Source organism: Saccostrea echinata, unplaced genomic scaffold, assembly GCF_033153115.1.
Source record: "Saccostrea echinata isolate AGI-Se365-2 ecotype Australia unplaced genomic scaffold, CSIRO_AGI_Sech_v1 ptg000025l, whole genome shotgun sequence".
In the NCBI taxonomy this organism is placed as follows: domain Eukaryota; kingdom Metazoa; phylum Mollusca; class Bivalvia; order Ostreida; family Ostreidae; genus Saccostrea; species Saccostrea echinata.
The window spans coordinates 28,958,053-28,983,603 of record NW_026889774.1 but is presented as its reverse complement, the minus strand read 5'-3'; the positions used below and the strand labels follow the sequence as shown (position 1 = coordinate 28,983,603).

General features: G+C 31.9%; 1 protein-coding gene across 1 annotated transcript; it reads right to left on the bottom strand.

The window, feature by feature from the left end:
- Positions 1 to 1,804: 1,804 nt before the first annotated feature.
- On the bottom strand, positions 1,805 to 20,443 carry LOC133193044 (uncharacterized). Its single transcript, XM_061329044.1, has 5 exons — positions 20,366 to 20,443; positions 3,742 to 3,860; positions 3,164 to 3,263; positions 2,624 to 2,867; positions 1,805 to 1,968 (listed from the first exon to the last, which is right to left on the bottom strand). The coding sequence occupies exons 1-5, from the start codon at positions 20,408 to 20,410 to the stop codon at positions 1,805 to 1,807; spliced, it is 672 nt and encodes a 223-aa protein (XP_061185028.1). The 5' UTR covers positions 20,411 to 20,443.
- Between the last annotated feature and the right edge of the window lie 5,108 nt (positions 20,444 to 25,551).

Below are 25,551 nucleotides of genomic sequence, written 5' to 3'. Positions count from 1 at the left end.
TGTGATTTATTGGAGAATAATGGCCGCGGCATTTCTTTGATCTTTGCAATAACCGTAGAAGAATTTAAAATAAAAAACTGTTTAAAACTGCATTTTATCAAATAATCGATTAACAAAAACTTCTACAAAAACCGATTTATAATTCCAGCATATGTAGAATACTTGTATTGCAACTAGATTTAAGTTGTTTTAATTATTAAGGTCGTCCGTTTTCAGCGAAAGACTCTCCTGTTATTATACTGTTTCTTCTGCTTCTTATCTCAGTAACGGTTCCAAGAAATATCATGATACTTTCAGAGATGATAGGGGTAAAAATTTTGGAGATCTAATCTTTTCAATTTTGATGATGTCACCTCCAGTCACAAAATATGATCTATTTTCAACATTTTGCTGCAATTTTTTTAAGTTCTACTTCGACGAAATTACTCAAGAGAGTAATTTGAAATGTTCAGATATGATGGATTGTTACTTGTAGCAACAAGTACAAGTATTTGTTATTGGCATTCTATAAATAGTATATAACTCTTCGTTAATAGTGAGATATTTTCAATTGTCACTCACTTGATTTTTTCGCTTTACCTTCTTGCAATTGACGGACAATTCCAAGTATTTTTGAGTCTTTAGATTGTTCTTCAGTTACATTTACTTTGGTATATTTGCCTGATTTGATTTGCAGTTTAAAGGGATGCCAGCGTCTATGTCATAGCGGATATAATATTTATAATTAGGATTTATCGCGTTTGAATGAAATTAATTTCCGGATCATTTTGTTCTTTTTATTTCAATTTCTCTCTTCGAGCTTCTAACAAATTCTTAAATGGTTTATGGAGAGTACAGATGAAAAATTGTAAGAAGTGTTCAAATTTCTGTTGTATGAAATGAATTGCAAATGCTTCTTTTCTTCTGTAGACAACGAGTTTGCGCGTTACTTAATTTACAAGAAAGGTATCATATAGGTTTTTAATCTCTGATACCCAATAATTTTACTTCATTTCCTTGTTCGTTTTCATCTAATGCTAGAACTAAACATGCGCTTATTGCTTTTTCAGAAGCTTTTGTATAAAGAATATAATTATTCTTTATTTGAGTCCGGTATTGATGAGAGTGGTACTTTTGGTATACTTTCGTTTAGGTGATCGAAAGCCTGTTGACAATCGTCATTTCATTTAAACATTACATATTTTTTTGTTAATGGTACCAAATACTCGACAATCTTTGAAATTTTGATATAACTTAACAGTGATAAATATAAAACTGGATATTTCTTTTACAAAACAAAGTGAGAAGTGTAATAAACATGTAATATTTTTTTTAATAACAAATTATCAATTTGATAAAACAAGTTAATAATTTGATATAAAAGATTGGCATTTTGTTTAAACAAATTATTAATTTGTTATAACAGGTAAGTAATTGGTTATAACAAACTATTAACTTTACTTTTTCCATTATAAATTAATTCTGCAAATTCGGGGGGGGGGGGGGGTCCGGACTCTCGACTCAGACCACCCTCTAGATCCTCAAGTGCTTTGGACATTTTTAGGGTAATGGATAATAACGTTGACCAAACTTTTGAATGGTTCGTGCTTGGGTTTCATATTTACTACATATTCCATTGACGCAAGCCCTTTCATTTGGGTAAAAACATTTTGGCATGCATTTTGGAAAACTTAAACCTTCGCCATAAGCTGCTATCCGGGGCATCAGTGTTTCACAAACACATCTTGTTTTTATTATTTTTCATATGGAATTCATTCTGACTAAGTGCTAGAAAACTAATTTATGAAAGTAAAAAATAAAAATATCATTGGACCCTCAGTGTATATTTGTTGGGGGGAGGGGGGTGGGGGGATGGGGGTTTCCAGTCCACAAGCACCTGAGGTCCTGACGACTGATAACTCACACGGCTGGAGCTTAACAAGTTAATCAGTTGTCTTAGTTCGTATCTGTTACGATCTTTTTTATCATCTGTTAACCAAAATAACCTGAAATATTCTTCGAAGAAGGATATGAAGCAGAGCATCTGGTTCATTTGTACTTAAACTTGACATTCATTATTGTTTTCAAATTTGAACACCTTTGTACTCAAGTACATGGAGTACAAGGATTTTTACTAAGACAAATGTTCTATTTGATCGTTTTAAGCCGAACAAATGTAGATACTGCTGTGAAATCCCGGGACAAAACAGAATAATTTAAATAAAATGTTATTAGGATGCAGACATTTGAAACAAAGTCCTATTTTATTTTAGTCACGAAATGGAAAAATAACAAATGGCATATTTAAGTTAGACACAATAGAAAATGCAGAATAATATTATACCCTCTTGTTAAACACTGAATCAGATGTGTTTTTTGCAGCCAAGTAAGCCTGACGAAAAAAAAAACGCTTTCGTATACAATAAAATGTTGGAGAGAAAATATTTAATGAAGCTTCATACAAAGAAATAAAGATCTCAAAACATGCCAAAAGAAAAAAAATGACTTTACGGGTGTAACCCTAGCCCTGCGATACCAACATTCAAAGCAACGACGAAAAGCATGAAAAACATGCTAATTTCGTCGCATCTTTCTACATTCAAGCATGGGTTACAATCACATTTTTTTCCTTGTGCTATTTCACCTTTATTGGCATGAATTTTCCTCGCTTCTCTCTCACTCCTCCATCTTTGAATCATCAGAATTCCAAACGCAAGGTGACAGAAAATCGCTAAAGAAATCATAATAATCAAGGGCCAAAAGTAATTATTTTCAGAGCTTCCTCCTATTACAACTCTCAGCTGTGATACATTGGCAGCCAATAGCGAGGCGTCCAATAGCTGTCGAACGAATTTCTGGCTATCTGAAAATGGATTTCTAGATGGATTCTAAAAAAATATAAAAAATCCCTTCATGAGTGTTTCTATGTCAATCGTTAATATTTGTTGATATATACAGCATATACTTCACGACTGAATTAATTTTTTAAAATTGCATTTAGATATAGCTTTTCACATAAGTGAAACGTTGATGTTGAAATATTTTCCAGTTTAAAAGTTATTTTTGTCATAGAAAAAAAAATCTATAATTTTAGATGCTTAAATAATTACTACTCAAATTATCCGGGGAAAGATCGGTATACATGTTTTTTTTATTAGAAAGGAGAGCGTTTTGCTAACCTTACCGTGTCATTTGCCAGGCGATCTACTTCGTCTCCATTTCTAGATTCATTTTTCATTTCACAAGACTTCTCTTGTTTTTTTTTCATCTGATTTTTTATGTGGCTGGAAAAGACATTTATCTGAAATTACAATAATTATTAAATGCGAAGATAACGAACAGTGAATCATGTTCAAAAGTCTATTCAAACAATACAAATTGTGAGCAGAGCAAACACGGATCTCTGAAAACAGAGGTGGAATCAGGTGCCATAAAGGAGTTATCCTCTCATGTCTACCGGGCAGATCCGCCGTGTACTCTCTCATTTTCGGGTAAACGGAACAATCCATAGACAATTGATTGTGAAAGTAAAGCCTAACAAATTACTAGTATGCTTCATTTTTGAAATTATTTGTATTTAGAACATGTTCGTGCGTCTCGATTGCATTGGGATACATATATATATATATATATATATATATAACTTAGGAATGGAAAATCAAAATTAATCACATTTATTTTAGTGTAGGTCCAGGATTTTTCAGAATCATGTAATTGGTACAATTAACATAAAACATATATAACCATGATATAAAGTCTTACATCCTGGATTTGAGTTGTTTCGGAATCCTCTTTTCCTTCTTTATTATGCAATTTATCTTCATTGCTTCTTTCAGACATTTTGAGTGTTTTTCAACAGATGCAATTACTCGTTTAACTCTCTGTAGAAAATAATACGAAATATCAATAGATACGTTGTTTTTTTCTATTCATTTCAATATGCTCCTGTAGAGGATTTGACTTTAAGTATGTTTTATGATACAAGGCTTAGTGTACTAAAACAAAGACCTTTTAATGCAAACAAAATATTTAAATGTACAATATTTTGTGCTCTAAATATTTTATAGCAATAGTACTGAACTTAAAGACACTTTTGAAAGAAATGTCGTTCTTTATTTTCTGTAGAGAGGGGGCTCGGAGATGGAGGTATTTTACTAATTTTAGGAAAAAATTATTCACTTTACATTACCTTAAAGAAGAACATAAGTTTTATTTTAAGGAAAAATCTGCATATCAATAGGTCAATAATTCTTAGCAAAATCATGTCATGCAAAATTCTACAGAAATTAAAAAGTTGACAAGATAATGACCAATGATCAATCATATATCGAATACAGAACATGAATTGTGTATAGGTTAAAAACACGTGCCTCTGGAAACATGAGAGGAAAGATCAAGTGCCTTGAAGGAGTAAGCATCCCCTGTAGACATAAGACAGGTAATCCGATTACCTCTGTAATAATCAGAAAAATGGAGTTTTCCATACTCGAAATAATTTTAAAATAAATTGCCTAACAAAATACGATACAACGCTAAGTGTATTTGCAAACAAAGTCAGCATATAGACAATAGATTTTTTAAAATGCTGAATATAAATAAGATAGTAAAACTCCCTGTTACATCAGCTTATTTGTCTTACTCTGTTCCCTTTCTCATTTTTGTCTATTACTGTATTTAAATGGAAAGAACTTATAACTAGAAATAGATTTTTAGATTCGATATATGTATTGAATTTAGGAAAACAACTATATGAAATACATGTAAGTATGCCGGACTGCTTCTATATATATGTTTTTCCCATCTTTAGCTTTAGCACTTTCATTTAAAATCTTCAAAAGCATGTAAAGCTAAAGCTTTACTGAAGATTTTTGTGTTTTTTAAAAATATTTTTTAATATTGTAATCCGATTTTTTTCAGGTTTGGAGATATATATATATATATATATATATATATATATATATATATATATATATATATATATATATATATATATATATATATCTCTTAATGTAAACTATGCAAAAAGCTTCAGGTGAACCACAGTATCCATTTACTTTGAGGAAAAGACAATTTCTCTTATTTTTCAATCGAAGCAATTCATAAAAAATATGAGCACGTGTTCAAACGGAAAATTTCATGTGAATTAGTTTATTCGAATTAATTAAAAGCGCATCAAATTACTTAGCATTATCTCCACCATTCACAATAATTTAATTCGCATTATTTTTCTTCAAATGAATTTACTGTGAAATTCGTGTGAACAGGGCATTACTGCGCATCAAATTGCTCTGCATTAACTCCGTGTGAATAAATTCTCCGTATAAACGCGGTAACCCAAAGTTTTACAAAACACATAAAGGCGAGAAGAAATCAATCTAACTAATGTAGGTAACCTATTTAATGTAGGGTAGATTGCAAATGCGTTATCTACTTGGAATCTATGCAAAACGTCTCAGGTGAGCATCTGACGTCTTTATTTTTAGAGGTCACCTTAGATATTATTGAAAATGCTACAAACAGGTATAACGAGAATAATCTAATGGTTGGTTTGAAAGTATTTCCGCACTAGAAGACCCAAGAAACACATAAATGGTTTTAGAAAATATAGATACTTCCATGTGCCTGTTCTCTTTTTTTTTTTTTAATTTCAGTTCTTTATTAGGGAGAAGTGACATTTTGAGAAAAAGCTAATAGAATGATAATCAGTCAAGTATACTTTATCAAAACTTTATAAGCTGAAAGAAATATGTAATCATAATTAAGCCATGTAGCATGCATACATTGTAGATACTGTAGCACAAACTGTTATAAGTTTTGAGAAGCCTGTAAGTTCTCCCAGAGTATAACAAATTTGTGTAAGCTTCGAAGATAAAGGACACGTCTCTCTACTTATCTCTCTACTGATATTATCAGTGTCTTCTTCATTAAAATAAATCATGCTAATTAAACTTGTCATTTCACTTGCATTAAAATAGAAATTCATTAAACAAAAAACCCAGTTGCTATGACAACCATACTATCGTAGTTCAGGAACAGCCCCTATTTTATTGATATTATCAATATACAAAACTAGAGATTCAGTGCTTGAACAACTTCTAATAATGCACTTACCCTCACATACACAGACGAACACTGATAAAATACAAAAAAATTACTGCGGTAACAGAAGTTGTTTTGTACTATGTTGTTTCCATGGACACAAACAATAAATGGATGTATAAGCAATAACTGCCCATATAAAATTCAATGGAAATTCCCTTTCCCTTTCTTTTTTTGCAGTTATATATATATATATATATAGTGTGTGACCCACCCCCACCCCCACCCACCCAAAAGCTGTTTGCCTCACATTTTGCCATAAAAATATGATTAGGGAATCTTAGGGATGGAGGACAGAAAGGAGAATAGAACAACCAAAGATGCACATGACATATAATTTGTCATGTGTATCTTTCGTTGTTCCATTCTCCTTTCTGCCCTCCATCAGTTTACATTTTTGCTCATGTAAAAAGAAACTGTTGAAGATCTAATTATCTATCATCATACACTGATTAAATTAATTTTGATAATTAATCACAGTACAAACATTTCAATATTTTGTGATGTTGACCCTCCCTTTTCATTGCATTGCTATAACATTTCCTAATGTTGATTATACGCATTTACACTGATATTGACCTTGACCTGATTTTGCATTGACCTTGATAACTTGAATTTCATACAGAGCTTCAACCATGCTAATGTTCAATTCTGAAATCATTACTCATGACTTTGACCTGACCTGATCTATTTTTCTACTGGCCAGAGACTACTCTCCCTGCAGCAGGTTTAGTTAGACTTCAATAAAACGAAGTATACAAGTAAACTAAATCAAGAATCATTTTATTTATAAGAAGCCAAATTTTGAGTCAAGGAGCTACATTGTAATTTTCTCCTTTTTTTATTATAATAACAAACAAGTAGTCCTGATAGAGATATATTGTACATGTAATTTGATTTCAGTTAAAATTATTACAGTTATGTTAAAAAAAAACTACATATTCTTGTTGACATGCCAAGAAACAAGAAACAGAAAAATATGAAACTCTGACTTTAATGAAAAATTAATCTCATGAACTAGAAGGTACTCTGCCTACCCAAACTTTCTGATTATGTCTTTTTTAAAACTGTCATACTAAAAAAGATTAACAACAACAAAAACCTGTATTAATATACTTGTACTTGATAAATCTGACAAACTTATAAGTTCATATTTTGATCTAATTGACAAATTATGAAATTTCACTGAGTAAAGATTTTGTTTAGTTGACCACTTGAAATACATGTACCGACATGTATTTACTAAATAATAAAGAATTTTATTAACTTAAGTGTGATGGAGTTATTGGAGTACTGTTTTAATAATGAAAATTTTTTAATATATAGATCTATAGTTACTTTCTTACTTTATTGCAATTATATAATGTATTCAGAGATTATAAAACAAATTTCTAAGTTTTTCCAGTTTTATATAATTAGTTCTTAAATGAGAGAGCACATGTCACTACCCTCTCCCCCAAAAAAATATCCAGACAAACAAACAAAATTAAGCCCTGAACATACTGAAACCTACAAAACTTGAAATGATGTGTTTTGTTTTACATGTGTATACAGTCCACTTGGATCAACATGTAAAAACAGTCAATGATTGAATGAATGCAAGACAGTAACTTGTTAACCCCCTCCCTCCCCCTCCCTTATGCAAACAGTAACACACACTGAAATTTAATGTAACTTTAAAAACCAATGTCATATTTTATCATATATGATGTATGGTTGACATAAATTTTATCAACAGATATAATTTATTATATGCAGTTTGAAAATTTGACGATTTGACGAATATTAATTAATTTTTTTTAATAATTGAATTCAAATATCAATGATGTTTTCTTGATATTATGGTGTTTCTCTCTCTTATAGATATTCAAACACTGTTATTAATTAATTTACTTATAATTATGAAACATGCATGAGTTACAGTGCTTAAATATTGACAAAGGTAAATAATATAATTTTACAGGTTTTTGTACATTTGAAACAATCCGGGAAAAGTTATTCCGGTACAAGCGGTATTTTAGTCATGTTTCCGCTAGATGGCGTTGTTGGCCACATAGGGTATAAATACAAGTGAAGCGGCAGAGCTGTATTAATTGCGAAGTTGATGCTGAAGTGGCAACACAAGCGGCGGACCATTAATGATCAGAGGTAACTTTTAGTTAATGATAATAAATAAATATTTAAAGCGTTAGACGTGACTGAACAAGTCTTTCCTGGCTTTAAATATTATTTATTACCAAGAAAGCTACCGAGGGAGCCAGTAAGAGCCGAGCTGTAAGAGCCGGTTATCATAAGAGCTGAGCTGTAAGAGCCAGTAACCATAAGAGCTGAGCTGTAAGAGCCAGTAACCATAAGAGCCGTGCTGTAAGAGCTAGTAACCAGAAGAGCCGAGCTGTAAGAGCCGATCGCTTAGGAGTCAGCGTCACTTTGATTTATTGTACCTAATTGATTAAAGACAAGTAGTCTAAACATTTATCTGTATATATTGCTTAATCACATATTTGTATATTTTGATCCTGCCAGGTCCTCAGAAAGTTAACTGGGGGAATTCAGCCGCCTCTGCTATTTGTTATTATATTATTAGATTTCACGCTACACATTGATACTGTACTTGCCTAGTGATCTTATTACTGCTAGGTACATGTATCTTTCAACATCACGGCCTTATCACCGAAAGCAACTTGATTGTAGCTCTGAAATCCATGTATAACTGATTCTGCTTTCTTATAAACATTTTGTTTGCAATGTTCATGCAGTACATCGGTACGTGTCACACTTGGAATTTTCATTTTCAGGCTTTTCACAACCAAACACATATATTTCTCAGGCACAGCAAGGCCTGACAAACATTTAACTTCCAGTAATACGAAAAACTATCCAAAGTGGGTTTAAAATGACTGAAAATATCGAAAACAGATAGAATTAACTCCAAGTTTCAAGTTTCAAGTTTTTATTTAAGACAAAGACCCCAACTGGGGTATATGAATGCAAATGATACAACAAAATAACTTACAAACATGAAATGAGGGCACTAATGTTAATTACTATATACATGTATAGTTCAAAACATCAAAGTATAGAAGGCCTCTGCTAGTATTAAATAAATCATTAAAACATACTTTAAACAGTTGTTTTGTTATTATTAATTCATTACTGACAATAAAATTTTGCAAAATTTGGCAAGTCCAAAATGACTTTAGCGTCTTTACAATTTAACATTTCATGAAATTTAATAACATTAGGGTTAGTATAAAAAGATATGGGGAACAAGTTTTTTTCGTTCTCTTTTGAAAAAAGCACATTTTAAAAGATAGTGGAATTCATCTCCTAAATTGTTAGAGGAACAAAGATCACAAACTCGATCATCTCTGTCGCGACGCTTCTCAATTGGAAATCTGTGATTCATACATCTAAATTTACATAAAGCTTTTCTCAAATGCATTAAGTCATGTTCTCTAAGCTTTAATAACAATTCATATAAGAGAAAAGATATTTTGTCTTGTCTACCACAAACAAGTCTATGCCAAAACCCAATAACTTTAGACTTGATAAATATTTCTACTGGATATCTACCCAGCTCGCCATATAAGATATGATAAGGGGGTAGATTTTTTCAGATTTAAAATTATTTTGTAAAATTGTAAAAAATAAACTTTCTATGACATTGTTATTGTCAATTCCCCATACTTCACAGCCATAAAGTAATATGGGTGTAATCATACTGTCAAATAATTTCAGCTGAATGTCTAAAGGCAAATCTAATCATCTTACTTTCTTGAATAAACTGAATATAGCTTTCCTTCCTAAATTGCTCAAGTAGCTTTGTTTTATTACTAACAAAAGATCCATTACTAGAAAAAGTTACACCTAAGTAAACAAATTCATCAACAACTGGTAAGTTTTTGTTATCATATGTTAAGACCATTAGTCATTTTTAGGTTTATTAAAAATAACAACCTTTTTTTGGATGCATAAACTTGCAATTTCCAAGTTTTACAATACAAGAACATTGCATTTAAAGCAGCTTGTAATTGAGGTGCTGACTCTGCCAAAATTACAGTGTCATCAGCATAAAGTAACAAGTAAAGTTTCAGGAATATGTCTACCTCTTCTGTACTAAGCAAAAAATGCACAGCTTCTGTAACATTTGTTAAACAATTATATGCCCTAGAAATAAAATCGACAAGGTCATTCAAAATATTGAAAACAGAACAGGTGATAAGTTTTCACCTTGACGTACACCGACATTACTGTAAAAATACTCTGACATATTGCTACCCTGACGGATGCACGACTTTTCATTATTATACATACTATAAACAACTTTAAAGAAATTTCCATCAATACTATGACGTACTAGTTTATGCCAAAGAATCACCCTGTTAACAGAGTCGAAAGCTTTTTTTATAATCAATGAATGCACAATATAGTCGCTTTTTACGCTTAAATAAAAATCAATTAAACACTTCAAACTGAAAATATGATCAAATGTACTATAACTTTTCCGAAACCCAGCTTGCTCCTCACACAGGAGATTCATGCTCTCCAGATACTTATTTAGTCTATTGTTCAATATTGCAGTAAACAACTTACCATAACAACTTAATACAGTTATTCCGCGATAATTATCAGGATCACTAGAATCACCTTTGTTCTTGTATATAGTACAAATAATTCCTTCAGACCAAGATGAGGGTATTATTCCAGTTTTAAAAACAAAATTAAAGATTTTTGTAAAAGTACTGATCATTTTTGTTTGAGAATTTTTAAGAAATTCATTCAGTATATAAGGTCATTCCTCTGAATCATGTTCTGCTCTCTTCTTTCACTTTCATTTTCTTGAAATTGGCTGAAGATTTCCGAAAGGGGAAACAACTCTTGGTGAAAAAGTATGTAATTTCAGAGATTTTTTCAAACCTTATAATTGATTTATTTTCTTAAATCAAATATTATCACTCCAATTTTTTGATATGTTCCTAATAATTGTTTAGGGTAAAATTAGGAGCATCAAAATATTCAAGCAGTGCCTGCGTATTTTGGGTACACCATTACTTTGCATTTCCTGGTAGGTCCAAACTTTTTTTTTTAGTTTTCTTGTATACAAAATACAATTTACAAATAATTTTTAAGACAAAAATTAATAATAGTTATTTATATTCATTAAATATATATTAGGGTGTAATGTCTTTTGTTGCTATTTCCCACATTTGTGCAAAAATGGGTGACCTGTTGCCATGGAAACAATGCCAATTGATCATTTTCAATACTTTTTGTGTAAAATGGGCTTATAGTGTAATTATGTCACCAAATTTAAACAAAATCGGCGAGAGTCAATTTCCAGCCCATTTTGATGCTTACAGAGAATGACTCTTAAAATTTAGCATTCTTTCTATAAACTCCAGACAAAAATGTAATTATACGCATTTTAATAATGCTACATTACGAAATAAATAAACGATGCACAACCAGCTCCCAGCACTTTTCAGGATAGTAGGAATAATAGCTACACGTGTTTAAAAATTCAAAATTTATAGTGAAGCGGATATCATTGAACTTTTGATATTTTCAAGGGGTTGGACCTGTCATTCTAGCACGTTACTGTACAAATGTGTTCCTTACGACTTTATATAAAGGCTACACATTATCAATTAAGTTTGACAATAAAATATGGATTAATATATTTCAGAACATGTCTCTCATTTGGTCTGACTACATGTGTTTCGTATTTATTTTTACAAGCTACGATAAAAGCTTGATCCACGCCTGAAATACAGAGAAACTGCGTGTCAAATTAAGAAATGACGTCATCTCAGTAATTACAGCAAGATCAAGCTGGCTTTCATTCTACATACGCTAAGTGCTATTATGGCACGATAAGTTGCATATCTATTTATTATTATAATATTAATGAGACACGAAAGTATTTAGTGTGTTTTAAAAAGAACTTATAGTATTTATTCGTCGAGATTCATTTGTATTGTTTTAACGTGACGTCATAATAGCTTTCCCGAACCTCTGCATAGGCTGACGTATATATGGGAGTCCTTAACCTAGCTGCGTGCTGACTGACGTTTTTCATACTTATTGTTAGGTCATTATTTAAGGAGGAGAAGGGCCTTGAGCTGAAAAAATACTTGTCATTTAATTTTTTTCATATTTTGTATATTTCTAATTAAGTACGAGGGTTGTCCGTAAAGTTCGTGGACAAGCTAAATAAAAGTTGCGTCATAGATATTTATTATTAGCATATTTATAATCCTTTACTGTATGAGAATTACAAAATAAAAATTTTCATTCAATTTTAAGTGTATAATTACAATTATGACTCCATTATTAGACTTGGGATGGTGACCCGGAGCACACCAACGTTTTAATTAAAAAGTTATTTATCACTTTATACATTTCATTTGTATTTTGTAAAATTCCGCGGAAATTTGGATGGCTTTTACATTATAAGGTTGATAAAAGTTATAACGTCAAACTTGTAAAATTTGAACGTTCAAAGTTTCGAAATGGCAGAGAAATCGAGGTCAGAGTTTATTAAGACAGGATCGTCATTGTTCGAAATAGGGACGTTTTCGGAAAAGGTGGAGCAGAGAGTAGTGAAAAAATTTTGTGTAGTACATCGGAAAAACACCAACAGAGATTCATAAGTTCCTTAAACAGTCGGGAAATCATGGTAAAGTAATCTATTCTTCAGTGTTTAAGTGGCACAGAAGATATTCGGACCGAAGAGACAGTTTATTAGATGACATGCGTGAAGGAAGACCATCTTTCCGAGGTTGTAGTGCTGTAAAAATGAAGTTCGTAACGTGACTTTGCCGTATTTCCGTACATAAAGTCGTTTTACCTGGAGAGAGGTTTTATGATTTGCAGGATCTGAGACAGGAAGTGTTAAATATTATTTCCTGTAAGAAATCAGAACAGTTTGTGCACATTTTTGATAACTGGTTGAAGCGACATAAGACATGTGTTGAGTTAAACGGTGACTACGTTAAGAAAAATTAAATGTATTTAGCTTTTGACGTCGAGTAACGTCACGGATTTTTGTTTTAGTGCTCCGGGTATGAGTGTGTATCTTTTCTTGTATCTGATAAAATATAACTTTTTGTGCTTTGTTTGTAATTAAAACTTGGATATTAATAAACTGAAACACGAATTTAATGAAAATAATAATTTCATGTATTTTATCAATGTTTGTCAGTAATTATAAATGTTGTCCACGAACTTTACGGACAACCCTCGTATGTCCCACGTATCTTAAAGCAGTTATATCATTAGGTTTCTTACCTTATTTTCGAGATATTGATTGACAAATATTATGCCCTACAGTATCTCAGTGGAGTTTTAATTCTCCATGTTTCCGGGCTCATTACTCTTCCATAATGGGATTTTTTAATCATATATAAAAATATCGAAGTGGACATGTATCTTTTAAAATATTATAGAGTATAACTAGGATTTAAAATTCGAAAAAGCAAGTTTTGTCTATTACACTGCATCTAGATAGGGAAAATTACGCACTTTTTAAGACAACTTAAACAATAAAAAGCGTAATTCACAAAAAATTCTATCATTCAATATTTTTTAATTTACGTTGAAATGCAAATCCTTTAAATAATTGATTAACTGTAAAAATTTCGAATGATGAAGCTGACCTCATTATTTCACAGGACATCGTTAAAGAGGACATAAGCATGACAAAAACGTGTCATGTTACATTTCTCGAGAACGGGAAACACCAACTATGACGTCACACGTAAGCTAAATAACGAAATAAGATATTCCTCCATAAGATTTCCGTCATCAGCCATGCAAAAAAAATTTTTGTGTTCCCCGTTTCTCAAAATATTTCATCATATACTGATTATGACCTGTTTTTACATAATAATACCGCCCCTGTGTTCACCGAGTATGATCTTGCTGTACTAACAGATCGTGTGTATGACGTCACCGACTTGTTGGACGCGCAGTTTAGGGAAACCGAGGAGTGGATCAATCTTTTTTTTATTTTGTTAATGTCTACAAGAATGTTAAAACTTTTTAAATTTTTTATATAAGATGGTAATTAAAGTTCAAAAATTTGTCAAAAAATTATACAAGAACTGATGCTTTACACGTTTTGCACTTATATAAACAGAGACTATGACGTAGTTAAACAGAGTCATGTGACCATGTGTCCTTCGTCCCCTTAAACACCGAACTGTCTACGGATTTTTCCGTTCGCTTGATCATGACAATGGCACACGGCGGGTGTGACCGGTCGATAGGGGACGCTTACACCTCCATGGTATCTGATCCCACCTGGTTTTTAGAGGTCCGTATTTGCCCTGTTCCAAATTTGTATTGTTTCTATGGACTTTGGAAATTAATTACAGTATTTTTTCGTTACCTTCATATTTAACGCAAAGATAAATGATTATCAATGAGTTCATACACAATGGTCTACATCGCCTTTACCAATATTTTAAGATATAGAACGTTCACTAACAATGACACAATGATAGAAGCACAATTACTGGCCACAGGGCCTATAATGTAGCAGATCCTGCGGGACTGAATTAAGAGACAATCGACAGACCAAGTCAAACCATACAATGAGTATTAACCTATAGGTTTTAGAATGGGCATTTCATTTGAATATTTTTAACTTGGATTATACTTATCATAATCACTTTCGTTATTAATAGTGAACTTATTAGTGATAGCAAAATGAATAAAAGTTTATTGAACCATGAAGGACATTAATGGTGTACCACATACAGTGACTTTATAATTGGAAAGGGCTTAATTTGCATGAACTATTTTGATTAAACCACTCAAGGTTATATCAATTCATCAAAGTGGCATTACGCTGCTTTCTCTATATTTGGGTATTTTTCAGGTCCTGACCATGTATTAGTGTCACATATGGAGAAATTCTGTACACTTTATTCATGATTTAATGATCACGTGACCATCACTAATTAATATTCATTGTTATTGTCATATATCTAATACTCCTCGCAATTTAATTTAAATGTTCTTTTTTTGAATCATTTATTTTCATCATGTCATGTCAACTATAAAGTGTAATATTTTCTCAGGAGTAAAACAACTGTATTTCCCAACTCGGAGGCTCATTTATTTTGTCTAAATTCTGGCCTAAATGTAATTTTTAAGTTCAAAAGGAACCACCTTAACATTTTAACTAATTAATGATTTATCTTTTGAAACTGAAAGTACAACTTTCACACCTTCACGTTATATGAAGGAGAACTGTCAGAAAACGGCAAATATTTCAAAATTAACTTGACAAAAGCGTTCCCAGCTCTTTCACTATAGTTTTGCATATCAAAGTAATGAAGCTTCGCTTCAGATTTTTAAATCAACTTTTCATCATTTTGTCAAAAGAGTGCATTCCGATCCAGGACACAATAAAAAATAAAACCATATGAGGAAGAAATTTTGATATTTTTAGTCTCTATCTTTCTGATTTTCTTATATAATGCAGTGAACAGAAATCAGCCATATTAAATACAATATGGCCGCAATGCTAATTAGCAAAATGTACACTATTTTTCCATATAATCCAAATCTCGAGCGTTCTTGTGATATTAGCCAAACTGGATCATCACAACCTATGACATCAAGCACAGAAACATCAATTTTCCGCAAAAAGTTAGAAATGTTTAACCGTGCGCAATGAAATTAAGATTTTATGAGTAAAGCTGAAGTAAGCGATAAATATGTAATCTCCCAAGTTCCTGTATTCCCAACCTATTTAAAGCACGGGATCTCGGGAGATCTTCCTTCTTCAGAGAGGCTGTGAAAGTAGTAGCTGCGATGATTTCTAATTGAATAATTTTCTTGTACTTACTGTTCAAGCAGATGAGCATCTGTGTCCAGGGCCCACCATTTGGGGATTCCAAATCAAGGCAATAATTAATGCCAGACAGACATAAAAATTACATCAAGAAATAGGATCTATTTGAGGACAAATAAGCTCCTATCCCTGAATTCAAATAGGCTGCTATTCGAAATATTTATCACAGAATTTTTAGTCCACAATAACAATTGCGTTCTCTGGAATGAATGATTGCGAAGCATGCACATTAATGATAAATATGATATTTTGGTTAATGATGGGCGAGGCTTTTCTTATCTAAAACAGAAAATAATAAATGACTTGCATTTTAATGAGTACAAATATTTTAAATTAATTACGGGAAGTCATTATAGTAAAACCCAAAGGGTCCTTTTTGATCGGAATCTTCTAAAAATGAATGAAAAATTATGGAGGAAAAAATTTAAAAAACTTAAAGCAGAAAATTCATGAAATATGAGGGGTATTTAAGAGTACTGAAATTCTCTAAAGTTTATAAATTCAAAACAAGTCAGGTGTCGTTGCAGGAAAAAAATGGCTAAAATTGAAGGAAATTAATTCTTCCCTTTAAAATTCATTTATTTGTCTGAAATATTTTTTTTTTCGTTAAGATTGTCGAGTTCCAAAACAAAACTAAATAATATGAAATGGCAGTTTATCAAGATTTATTTTTATGGTACATAGAACTCTTATAGTGAATATAAAGGATTTAGCTACATCATGGGAGTAATTTCTCGAATAAAATTTTATTTCTTTTAAATTTCGGAATAATTTACTATTTCCAATAAGAAAAATCAAAAAGAGGGGGGGGGGGGCTTTCCTGTTTTCATTCGAAATTAATTTTTACCGAATGAAATGTGTTTGAAACAATTAACATACTCAATAAGTTTTCTTGAATCTAACCAGTGAATGTCTACAGTTACATTTTTGTCTAGCATCGCGTAAATCTGTTAAGTTTCCTATGAACACTTCACAGTTTCAACGCAATTGGGGATATTTAGACAGAAAGAAGGAGGTCGGTATTTAAGTGTATTTAGCAAGTATAATGAAATTACATACATAAAGGTTATGACAGGATCAACTGTCTTTTGTGGATAACAATCATGTTGTGATGATGTTTCCTCAGTCATTATATGTTGTTACTATACGTCATACTGGGTAGTGTGGCTTGCATGCACTAGAACGTTCATGAAATTGTGTGTATTGGTTTAATTTTTATACAAATAATAAACCATGGCCTGCATTGATATATTATAATAAAGGCATTAGTAAGAAAATTGGAGCATTTGTCTACAAACTTTATGGACAACTCTCGTATTAAAAAACTCAATAGAAAAACAAACAATACTTAGATATATATGGTTACATATATTATAAACCAAATCTACAAAAGGTTAAAATAGACAGATATTTCGATCTCCATTCATTCTAGGTCGAGAGACAATATTATTGTTTAACATTCAGTTTTACATAACTACATGCAATTATATTACTCATATGAAATATGATTTTACAACTCTTTCATAAGAAATAGATAGAAAAATAACGCAAAATGCAGAATATGTATCACTGCGTTGTCAAAATCATCTTCCAGATGAGTGATATAATTTTGTATAAACTTATGTATATATATGTATTTAAAAACAATAAAAAAAAACGTCAATTATGCAAACCTGGAACCCCCTAACCAACAAATACATTAAATATGTTGTTTTTAAGGGAGACACTGTGGGAAAAACTTAAGTACGTAAAATGTTTTCTATGAAATGTGAAGATACATGTAACGAAGAGTGAACATACTCACAAGTCCATTTAATCTAAAAAATGTGAGCAAAACAGAGGTGGTATCAGGTGCAAAAGCAATCATTTTTAATTTACAAATTCTGACAAAGGTTATGTTTGGGTAAAAATTAAAATTTAATGTTGAGTTAAATAGGACAGATCATCTACATACTCTCTTCAAAGGAATCGAAAGTCTTGTAATACATGTATATAATCGTCAAATCCAAATCAATTTGACTCTATATATAGGTATACAATATGCCATCAAACTTTCGTGAGGAAATTACAAATTTGGTAAAGAACAATGTTGGATGACTTCAAGACAAGGAATAGTAGCTATCACAAAGTGAAAGCTAAACTATGATTAAATAATGGCCTCTGGTGATCTGAACAGGGATGAACATAACAAACAGAAAAAAATAATAACGATAAGAAAAGCAAACAAAACAAATATAAAAACAAACAAACAAAGAATATGCTTTAGTTATTTTTCATTTGCTGGTCTTTTAAGATACATGTACATGTATAACCCAATGATTTATCTAAGAAAATCAGTATAAAAGGAGTTTAAAAAACTCTACCAAAACAGAAACCCCGGAGCTGACCAGGCTCAGTGATTAGGAATTCCCCTCTTTTTATCTTGCATTGAAATGCACTAAGTCCCTAAAAAGATAAAAACAAAAGACCTTCGTTATGGCAAATCTTATGAAAATAATCGTCACTACCTCACCTTTTATACTTTAATTCATATCAGCCAATTATATTCTTGATGCACCTGCTGAGATGTTTGTTGAAGGGATAAAATATGTGTTCAAACAGATTGCAGCCATAGCCTTACCACTATGTATTTTGATCTGTTATTTACTAAAATTTACGAGGACGCATCAGGTCATTCTATATACTAATGAAAAAAATTCAAATAAATGTAGTTATGTCAACTTCATGATGCATGCAATACATGTATATGGATAAAAATTAATTAATTGCACGGCTTTTTTACATAATAACAAGGACACCGCAATTTTATTGTTCAATCCTAGGTACGGCAGATAAATGGATACAAAATAGATCCAATCATAGGTACAACTTTGTTTTCTCAAAAAAATATCATTTTTCAAACAATTTGGTTAATTTTCTTGTCTGTTTTAGTAAGATGACCAGTGGTTCAAATCTAAGGCAAATGAACAACAAGCCAGAGTCAACAATACATTTTCCTCAGTGAGTAAGCCTCTAAACACTATTTGAAAAAATATATTCTGGTCACGCTAGCCTAGTGGAAGGGCGATCGCTTCTTGATCGGGAGGTACCGGGTTCAATTCTCGTTCCCGGCGCCACATCAAACCTAAGACGTAAAGATAGATAATGACTGTTCCTTCATCAAGCTCCCGGTCACTGGACTTTTGGATGAGACCTTAAAAACCGAGGTCCTGTGTCGCGGTAGGCGTTGGCATGATAAAGAACCTCACTCCGTAATAGCTCTTAGTGTCGAGTAAAGGTATTATTTTGAAGCCCTTCACCAGTATATATGGTGACGCCTCATCTGAGTGAAAAATTCTTGAAGGGGACGTAAAGCAAAATACAATCAATCAATCAATCTAAAGAATATCTATAGAATAAAGACTATAGATGAAAGATACACCAGAACCTGATTATCTTATTGTCCATTTTCAATAAAATTCAATGTTTAAAAGAGATCGGGACGGACCGTAATATCATGAATGAAATAAAAACTGTTTAAGATGTGAAATGCATAATAATTTGTTTTAGGACAAAATGGAAAATAAATGCAACAACTGCGGAATTCAAAAAGAAGGAATGGAGAAATGTAGAAAATGCCTTATGGTGTACTATTGCAGCAGAGACTGTCGAGAGAAAGACTTAAACGAACCATAAAACTGTGGAAAGCTGAAGAATGTCGGAGAGACAGTGATAAGCGATGAACATAATTTATTCCATTTTCTTAGTGAAAAGCCATACAGTTATTATACAGTAGAACAACTCAAGAGGTATGGGCGTTCCTTGGCTGTCAGCTAATGCTCAAAAGCATGCCAAAAACAACACTAGCCCAACCATAAGATCCCATGCAAAAAGAATGAGGATAGTATTGACGTGATAAAGACTGAAGAGTATAAGGAAAGCTGAAAAAGTCTAAATCAGATAGAATTCGTTCTCAAGCAAACCATGACAACTTTTGATAATGGACACTACATGATGTCTGGACCGTCAGCAATGTTTAGAACATATTCTGTTGATTTTTCTTTACGAAATTCAACAACAAAAGATCTATTAAGACAGGCAAAGCTTTAAGTGGAGCGAAAATTTCCCAATGCAGTACATCATCGAAGATATTGAAGAAATACCCCATGAGTTTCCTTTGTGTTTTGGTAATACAAGAGTGTCCTTCATTGGATTTATTTCTAGGTATCACCACTATATAGTGCGCTATTGTATACCCAAGTTAGTATTATTATTCAGTAAACGAATATGCTTAAGAAAATGAAAAAAAAATAATCAGTAAAATTAAATTAACATAAAAGAATATTCACAATGGAAAGAAAACATTAACACTTAACAAACTCAATCATTAAAATTTCAATATTTTAGGATGGAAATAATGCTGAAATATATGTTGGATTTTACCTTGATAACGATAATCCATATCCATACTTGGGGAGGTAAGTTCATCTGCCTCCATAATACCAGAATTCATTTCTTTCTCGAAGGATCTGTCGGAATCCGTGTCAACGAAAGTAGTGAGGTCTTCATTTTTGACATCTGAATTCATTGACTCTAGAATGTAGATATGATTTATAGCAAACATTCTTGTGTCCTTTTAATTTCCTTTGCTTGCTAGTTGTGATGTTTGCTAAAACATAGTTATCAGAGTTAGAAATACGTGATAAAATTTGTGGTGTTATCCACATCTTTATGTGGATATTCTACTCTGTTTAATACTGATAATTTTATTTATCATTGAGAAAAATCGAGTGAGAAATAGACGATTTTTTTTAATGTAAATTGTAGTACATGTATTTCACTTTACTAAATGCATATACAGAAGTCATTTACCTGCGATCTTATAAGCTATCTATATTTTCCATCATACATGAAATGCAGTATATATTTAAAAAAAATACAAATTAAGTATTATCTGAAATCATTATCATAATTGTGCAATAACAGCGTTTGTATAATTTGAAGTTTGGATGATGTTCATATCTATTTGCTTACAATTTTACCTAAAGCATATGACAGAAATTTTACATGACTGGTGTACAGTAATGTTTAAAATTTGATTATTACAATTTTTTTTACCTGTTTTATGCCTAGTATTACTTCAAATGTGATTATTTGTTAGACCTGTGTAAATATCTTATTTGAAAGCTGGTTGTGAGTAATCATATATTTATGAAATCCACTCACGTCGTTTTGGGGTGAAAAAGTACATAGGTATACAAATTACTTTATTATAAACTTTGTCCCTATACATCTACTGTTTTTTCCACTTGCGATCAAAAATGAATTCTCAATCAATGCAACAAAACATTCCCGAATTAGGAATAACGTTTTCAAGTAGATAAAGATTTTAATATAAAAGTTACTTCTTAACGATTTTTGAATTATTTGGAGGGGGGAGGTAAAATTTGAAAAACGTGAGAGATGCTACAACTCTCACTGTACGATTGAATGATATTTTTGTCGATACCTTCTATTGTGCTATTTGAGCTACAGATTTTCTGCCTTAATTTTTTTTTCTCTGAATACTTTTTCTTGCAATCAACAAGAAAAAACTTAAATTTATGGTTTGTTTGGTTTTTGTTGCGTATAATCTAAAATTGTGTTAAACTGCACAGTAAAGGTATTTATGTAAACACACAATGGTTTTGAATATCTTTTGTCATATATTGTAGTAGAAAAAGAGGAAAAGAGACATTTCCTAATTAAGTTAATGGATCTATTTTCTTTTAAGGTGACACTGTGACGGAAAAACGGGAAAATTGACAAAAGTAGAATTTTTGCATGACACATGCAAATTTTGTTCAGTTCCTGAAGATATTAGGTTTCAGAAAATTACAGGTTTCAGAACCAAAAAAATCTACTTTTATGGAGAAAAATAAAAGCAAAAAATATCTTTGTATAACCCAACACAAAATTAAAAATATTGCTGCACTGTTTTCTCTTTATTGTACGCATGCGCTGAAAAGATGAAGAATTTACCATGGTGTCAATTCCATATATATATAAAAGTCGGATGACCGAGAATTCTGATACAATCTTCAAAAAAGATGACCAGAACTTATTCCTCAAGTTTGCTAGCTCCAATTCAATGTTGTTTACAAGTTTCACGATAAAAATAAAGGACGCGTGACCTTAACATTGTTGACATTGACGATAAAAACTACGCGATAGATACATTTCTTTTTCCGGCACTTACATTTTGCAGTTCTTTCATGGCCGTAGGAACCGGGGGGGGGGCACGGCTGGGGCGTGCCCCCCAATAATTTTGCCGATATATAGAATACTATAGAAAACATAGCTGCTATATGCTTGTGCCCCCTCAATAATAACGTCTGATGCCCTTTTTTTTTTCTTGTCAGGGAATTTTGGTAGTTGATAGTGCCCCCCCTCAACTGAAAATGTATGGTGTGCCCCCTCAAAATGAAATTGTTTCCTACAGACCCGTCTTCCTTTACAGTGCAGTTGAGTTTTCAAAACTTTGCTTTATTCATGTTTCACATAAATCTTTTGTTTTGTTATACAATTATCTTACAAGAAACACATGGTTTTGCAATTGACTCATTATGTAACTTTAAGCTAAACATTATCTTTAGCAGTTAAAATGATTTTTAGCAGTTTAAACAGTATGTGCTTAAGATTTGAACCTCGCTCTAAAACAGATGCATTACGAAGAACATAGATAAAAAAAAATCCGTTTTCAAATTTTTCTCCAATATTTTAAATTTGACTTTTTTACTCGCATTCTGCTGCTCTAAGTCTTTATTCATTATTCTCGGTCTGTAACACATTGGTATGTTTGACAATACATGTTGCTTACGTTCTGCATCTGATCGGATAGAAGAGTAGACATTTAAAACTTTTGTTTTTCACAAAGATATGTCATCGTGAACATTTTCATGGTTTTGGTCATTCTTGTCAATAATAAGAGTTATACTTCTTTCTCTTCATTACTATCTTTAAAAATCAAAACATAAATTGTCTTAATTCAAATATGCATGTAATTGATATTTGACGATTTGTATATGCTTATGTCCAGCACTAACGAATAAAATAGTTAATATGAGAACTGGTTATGTCTTTTTCTGAGAAACAAAAGATAAATTAGAATCTGCCGGTGTGTCACTGTAACTCTTCAGCTCTGGTTACAGCCTGAGGACGCTGCCCATTATCATTGAAATGTAGAACTGTAACACTCAGTCTGTACAGAGTGAAAAGAAATGTTGATTACTACTTAATGAATTTACTTCATCATGAATGTTTGAAATAAATGCTAAATACTTATGAAATTTTATAAAATTACATGGCCAGTATTGCAGGATGAAAAAGTCTGGCGTCTTGGGTTCGAAGGTGTTCACTTTGAAACACCCTCATGGTCATATGTCTGGTGCAGCTAGGGGAGATAAGTTTCCAATGTCATTCATGAGGAACTTGTTTTTGACTACTTCCCCGAAAAGCATGTGGGATCTGGAACCTGGAAATTTAAATTACATAGTAGATAAAATGTTAGCCAGAAGTCATGTGATGTTTCATGCCATGGGCATTGAACATAAGATAACTTTAGTTTAGTATATTACATCATAAAATTATTTTTATCAATTTTCAAAAATACCTTCTCTAAGCAATTATCGGTCCTCATTCAACACGTTGACAGTTGTCATGTCTGTCGGTGATATGTTCAACCAAAGATGACAATTTCTGTTCTTTCTTTTCCCCATTACCCCCCTTGGAGGCCGACACCCAGTAACAGTGGTTGACTGAACTCTTCACCCACATTCGAATGTCCCCACAGTCTCGCTTCTTGGTCGCCTATTCTAGTTTCTTTGAAACACCTAAATAAATATTTAATTGATAAATTATATAAAAGGAAGTTCATATCAATCTTTTAAAAACTGGAACTAGTGTTTTCCCCTTTCATTTTCAGCACAAGTTATAATGATGTTACTAATACAAATATTTACATCTCAGAATGAATATTTTTCAGATAAAACTTATCCTTTTTTCATCTCGGAACTTGTTTACATGATAATAATCAAAATTACATAAAATACCATTCATCAAAGTAGTGTTTCTTATCTGTATGCTCAGTCATCATGTACTTTTTTTCCAACATATGCCTGTATCTATCAAGGACATGGACACTGATGCCTGCCTCTTCCACTCTTCCCAGTCCCCTGTTCGAGCTCTCTAACTCTACAGTAGTTGAACCAGCAACCTCTTTAAATTGTAAAAAAGACCATTTAATTAATTACTGTACAAGTGTATGAATTAAGTAAGGTTACACAAAACTTCTATATCTATATCTACAAAGTTTTTATTTATTTTCTTCACCTCAATTCAATGAAGATTTTATTAACTTTCTTTTTATTGGCACTCAAGTATTAATTAATTATTATCATATTAAATAGTGAAATTACACAACTTAAAATCTTTACTTTAACCCCAATATAAAACAGATATCTCCCTAGCTATTCACATTAACCACAGTAGGAACAATTTATATACCAGGTAGGTAGCTGAAATAATTGCAAGTCCAACAAGTTTCCATTCTCTGAGTCCATTAGGGTGTACCATCCAAACTGAGAAACCAGTTGCCCTTTTCGCAAACAGTCTTAAGTTTTTGCGTTAGACTTTATCTTAAGAATCTTAAGAATCATTTACGACAAATCTTAAGTGTTTTTCACGAACTCATTCGTAATACTTTAAACTCAGACCCGTAGCAATGGCTTCAAAATTGGTGGTGGTGGGGGGGGGGGGGCAAATTCAAAAAAAAAAATCTGACAAAAGACCATACTGACCAAGAGTGGGGGAAAATTCCCAAAATTATCTGACAAGTAAAAAAAAGTTAATTTGCTGTCCAAATCATGAAACTTGCCATTGCTCGACCTTACAACATCAAAAAGTAGTGGGGGGGGGGGGGGGACCAGGATCTAAAGGAAAATTTACTGTAGCAAAATGCTATAGTCAGAAAATATAAAATGATAAATTAGGTTGCTTAAAAAGTTCAATTAAACGTGTTTTTTTTGTTTTGGTTTTTGCGGTTATATTTTTACTAAAAAAAATTTTCTTAAATACTTATTACGAGAGGGTTAGGGCTCTGGTAAATTTACGACAAATAACACACATGTAGGAATCTTGTAAGAATTTTTTAAAAGGAATCAAATCAAAAGATTTTCCTTACGATAGAAATTTATCATAAGATTTTTTGTGAATTTGTCTATTGGATAATCGCATCTCTCATCACCAGAGTAAGAGTAAAGTAAGAATCCTATCCCAGTACATTCCAGCACTGCTTAGCTTCATGGAAATCCTAGGTAAAAAGGACTGCTGGTACTACTAGGCTGATTGAATCATGTTGAAAGTTGATGAAAAAATGGCTGGCACTGTCATGTTGTAAATTTTGAATTTACCGACAATGTTGTAAAATTTGTATTTACTGTCACCCGGTAAATTCAAAATTTACAACATGACAGCACTTTCAGGTGTTTGGGAAACCTAAGACATTTAGATGCATTGAGGCTACTGAGCACAATTGATCTTGATCCTGCGAGGAGTAGATAAGACCAAGACATTCCGTTCATGGGCTGGTG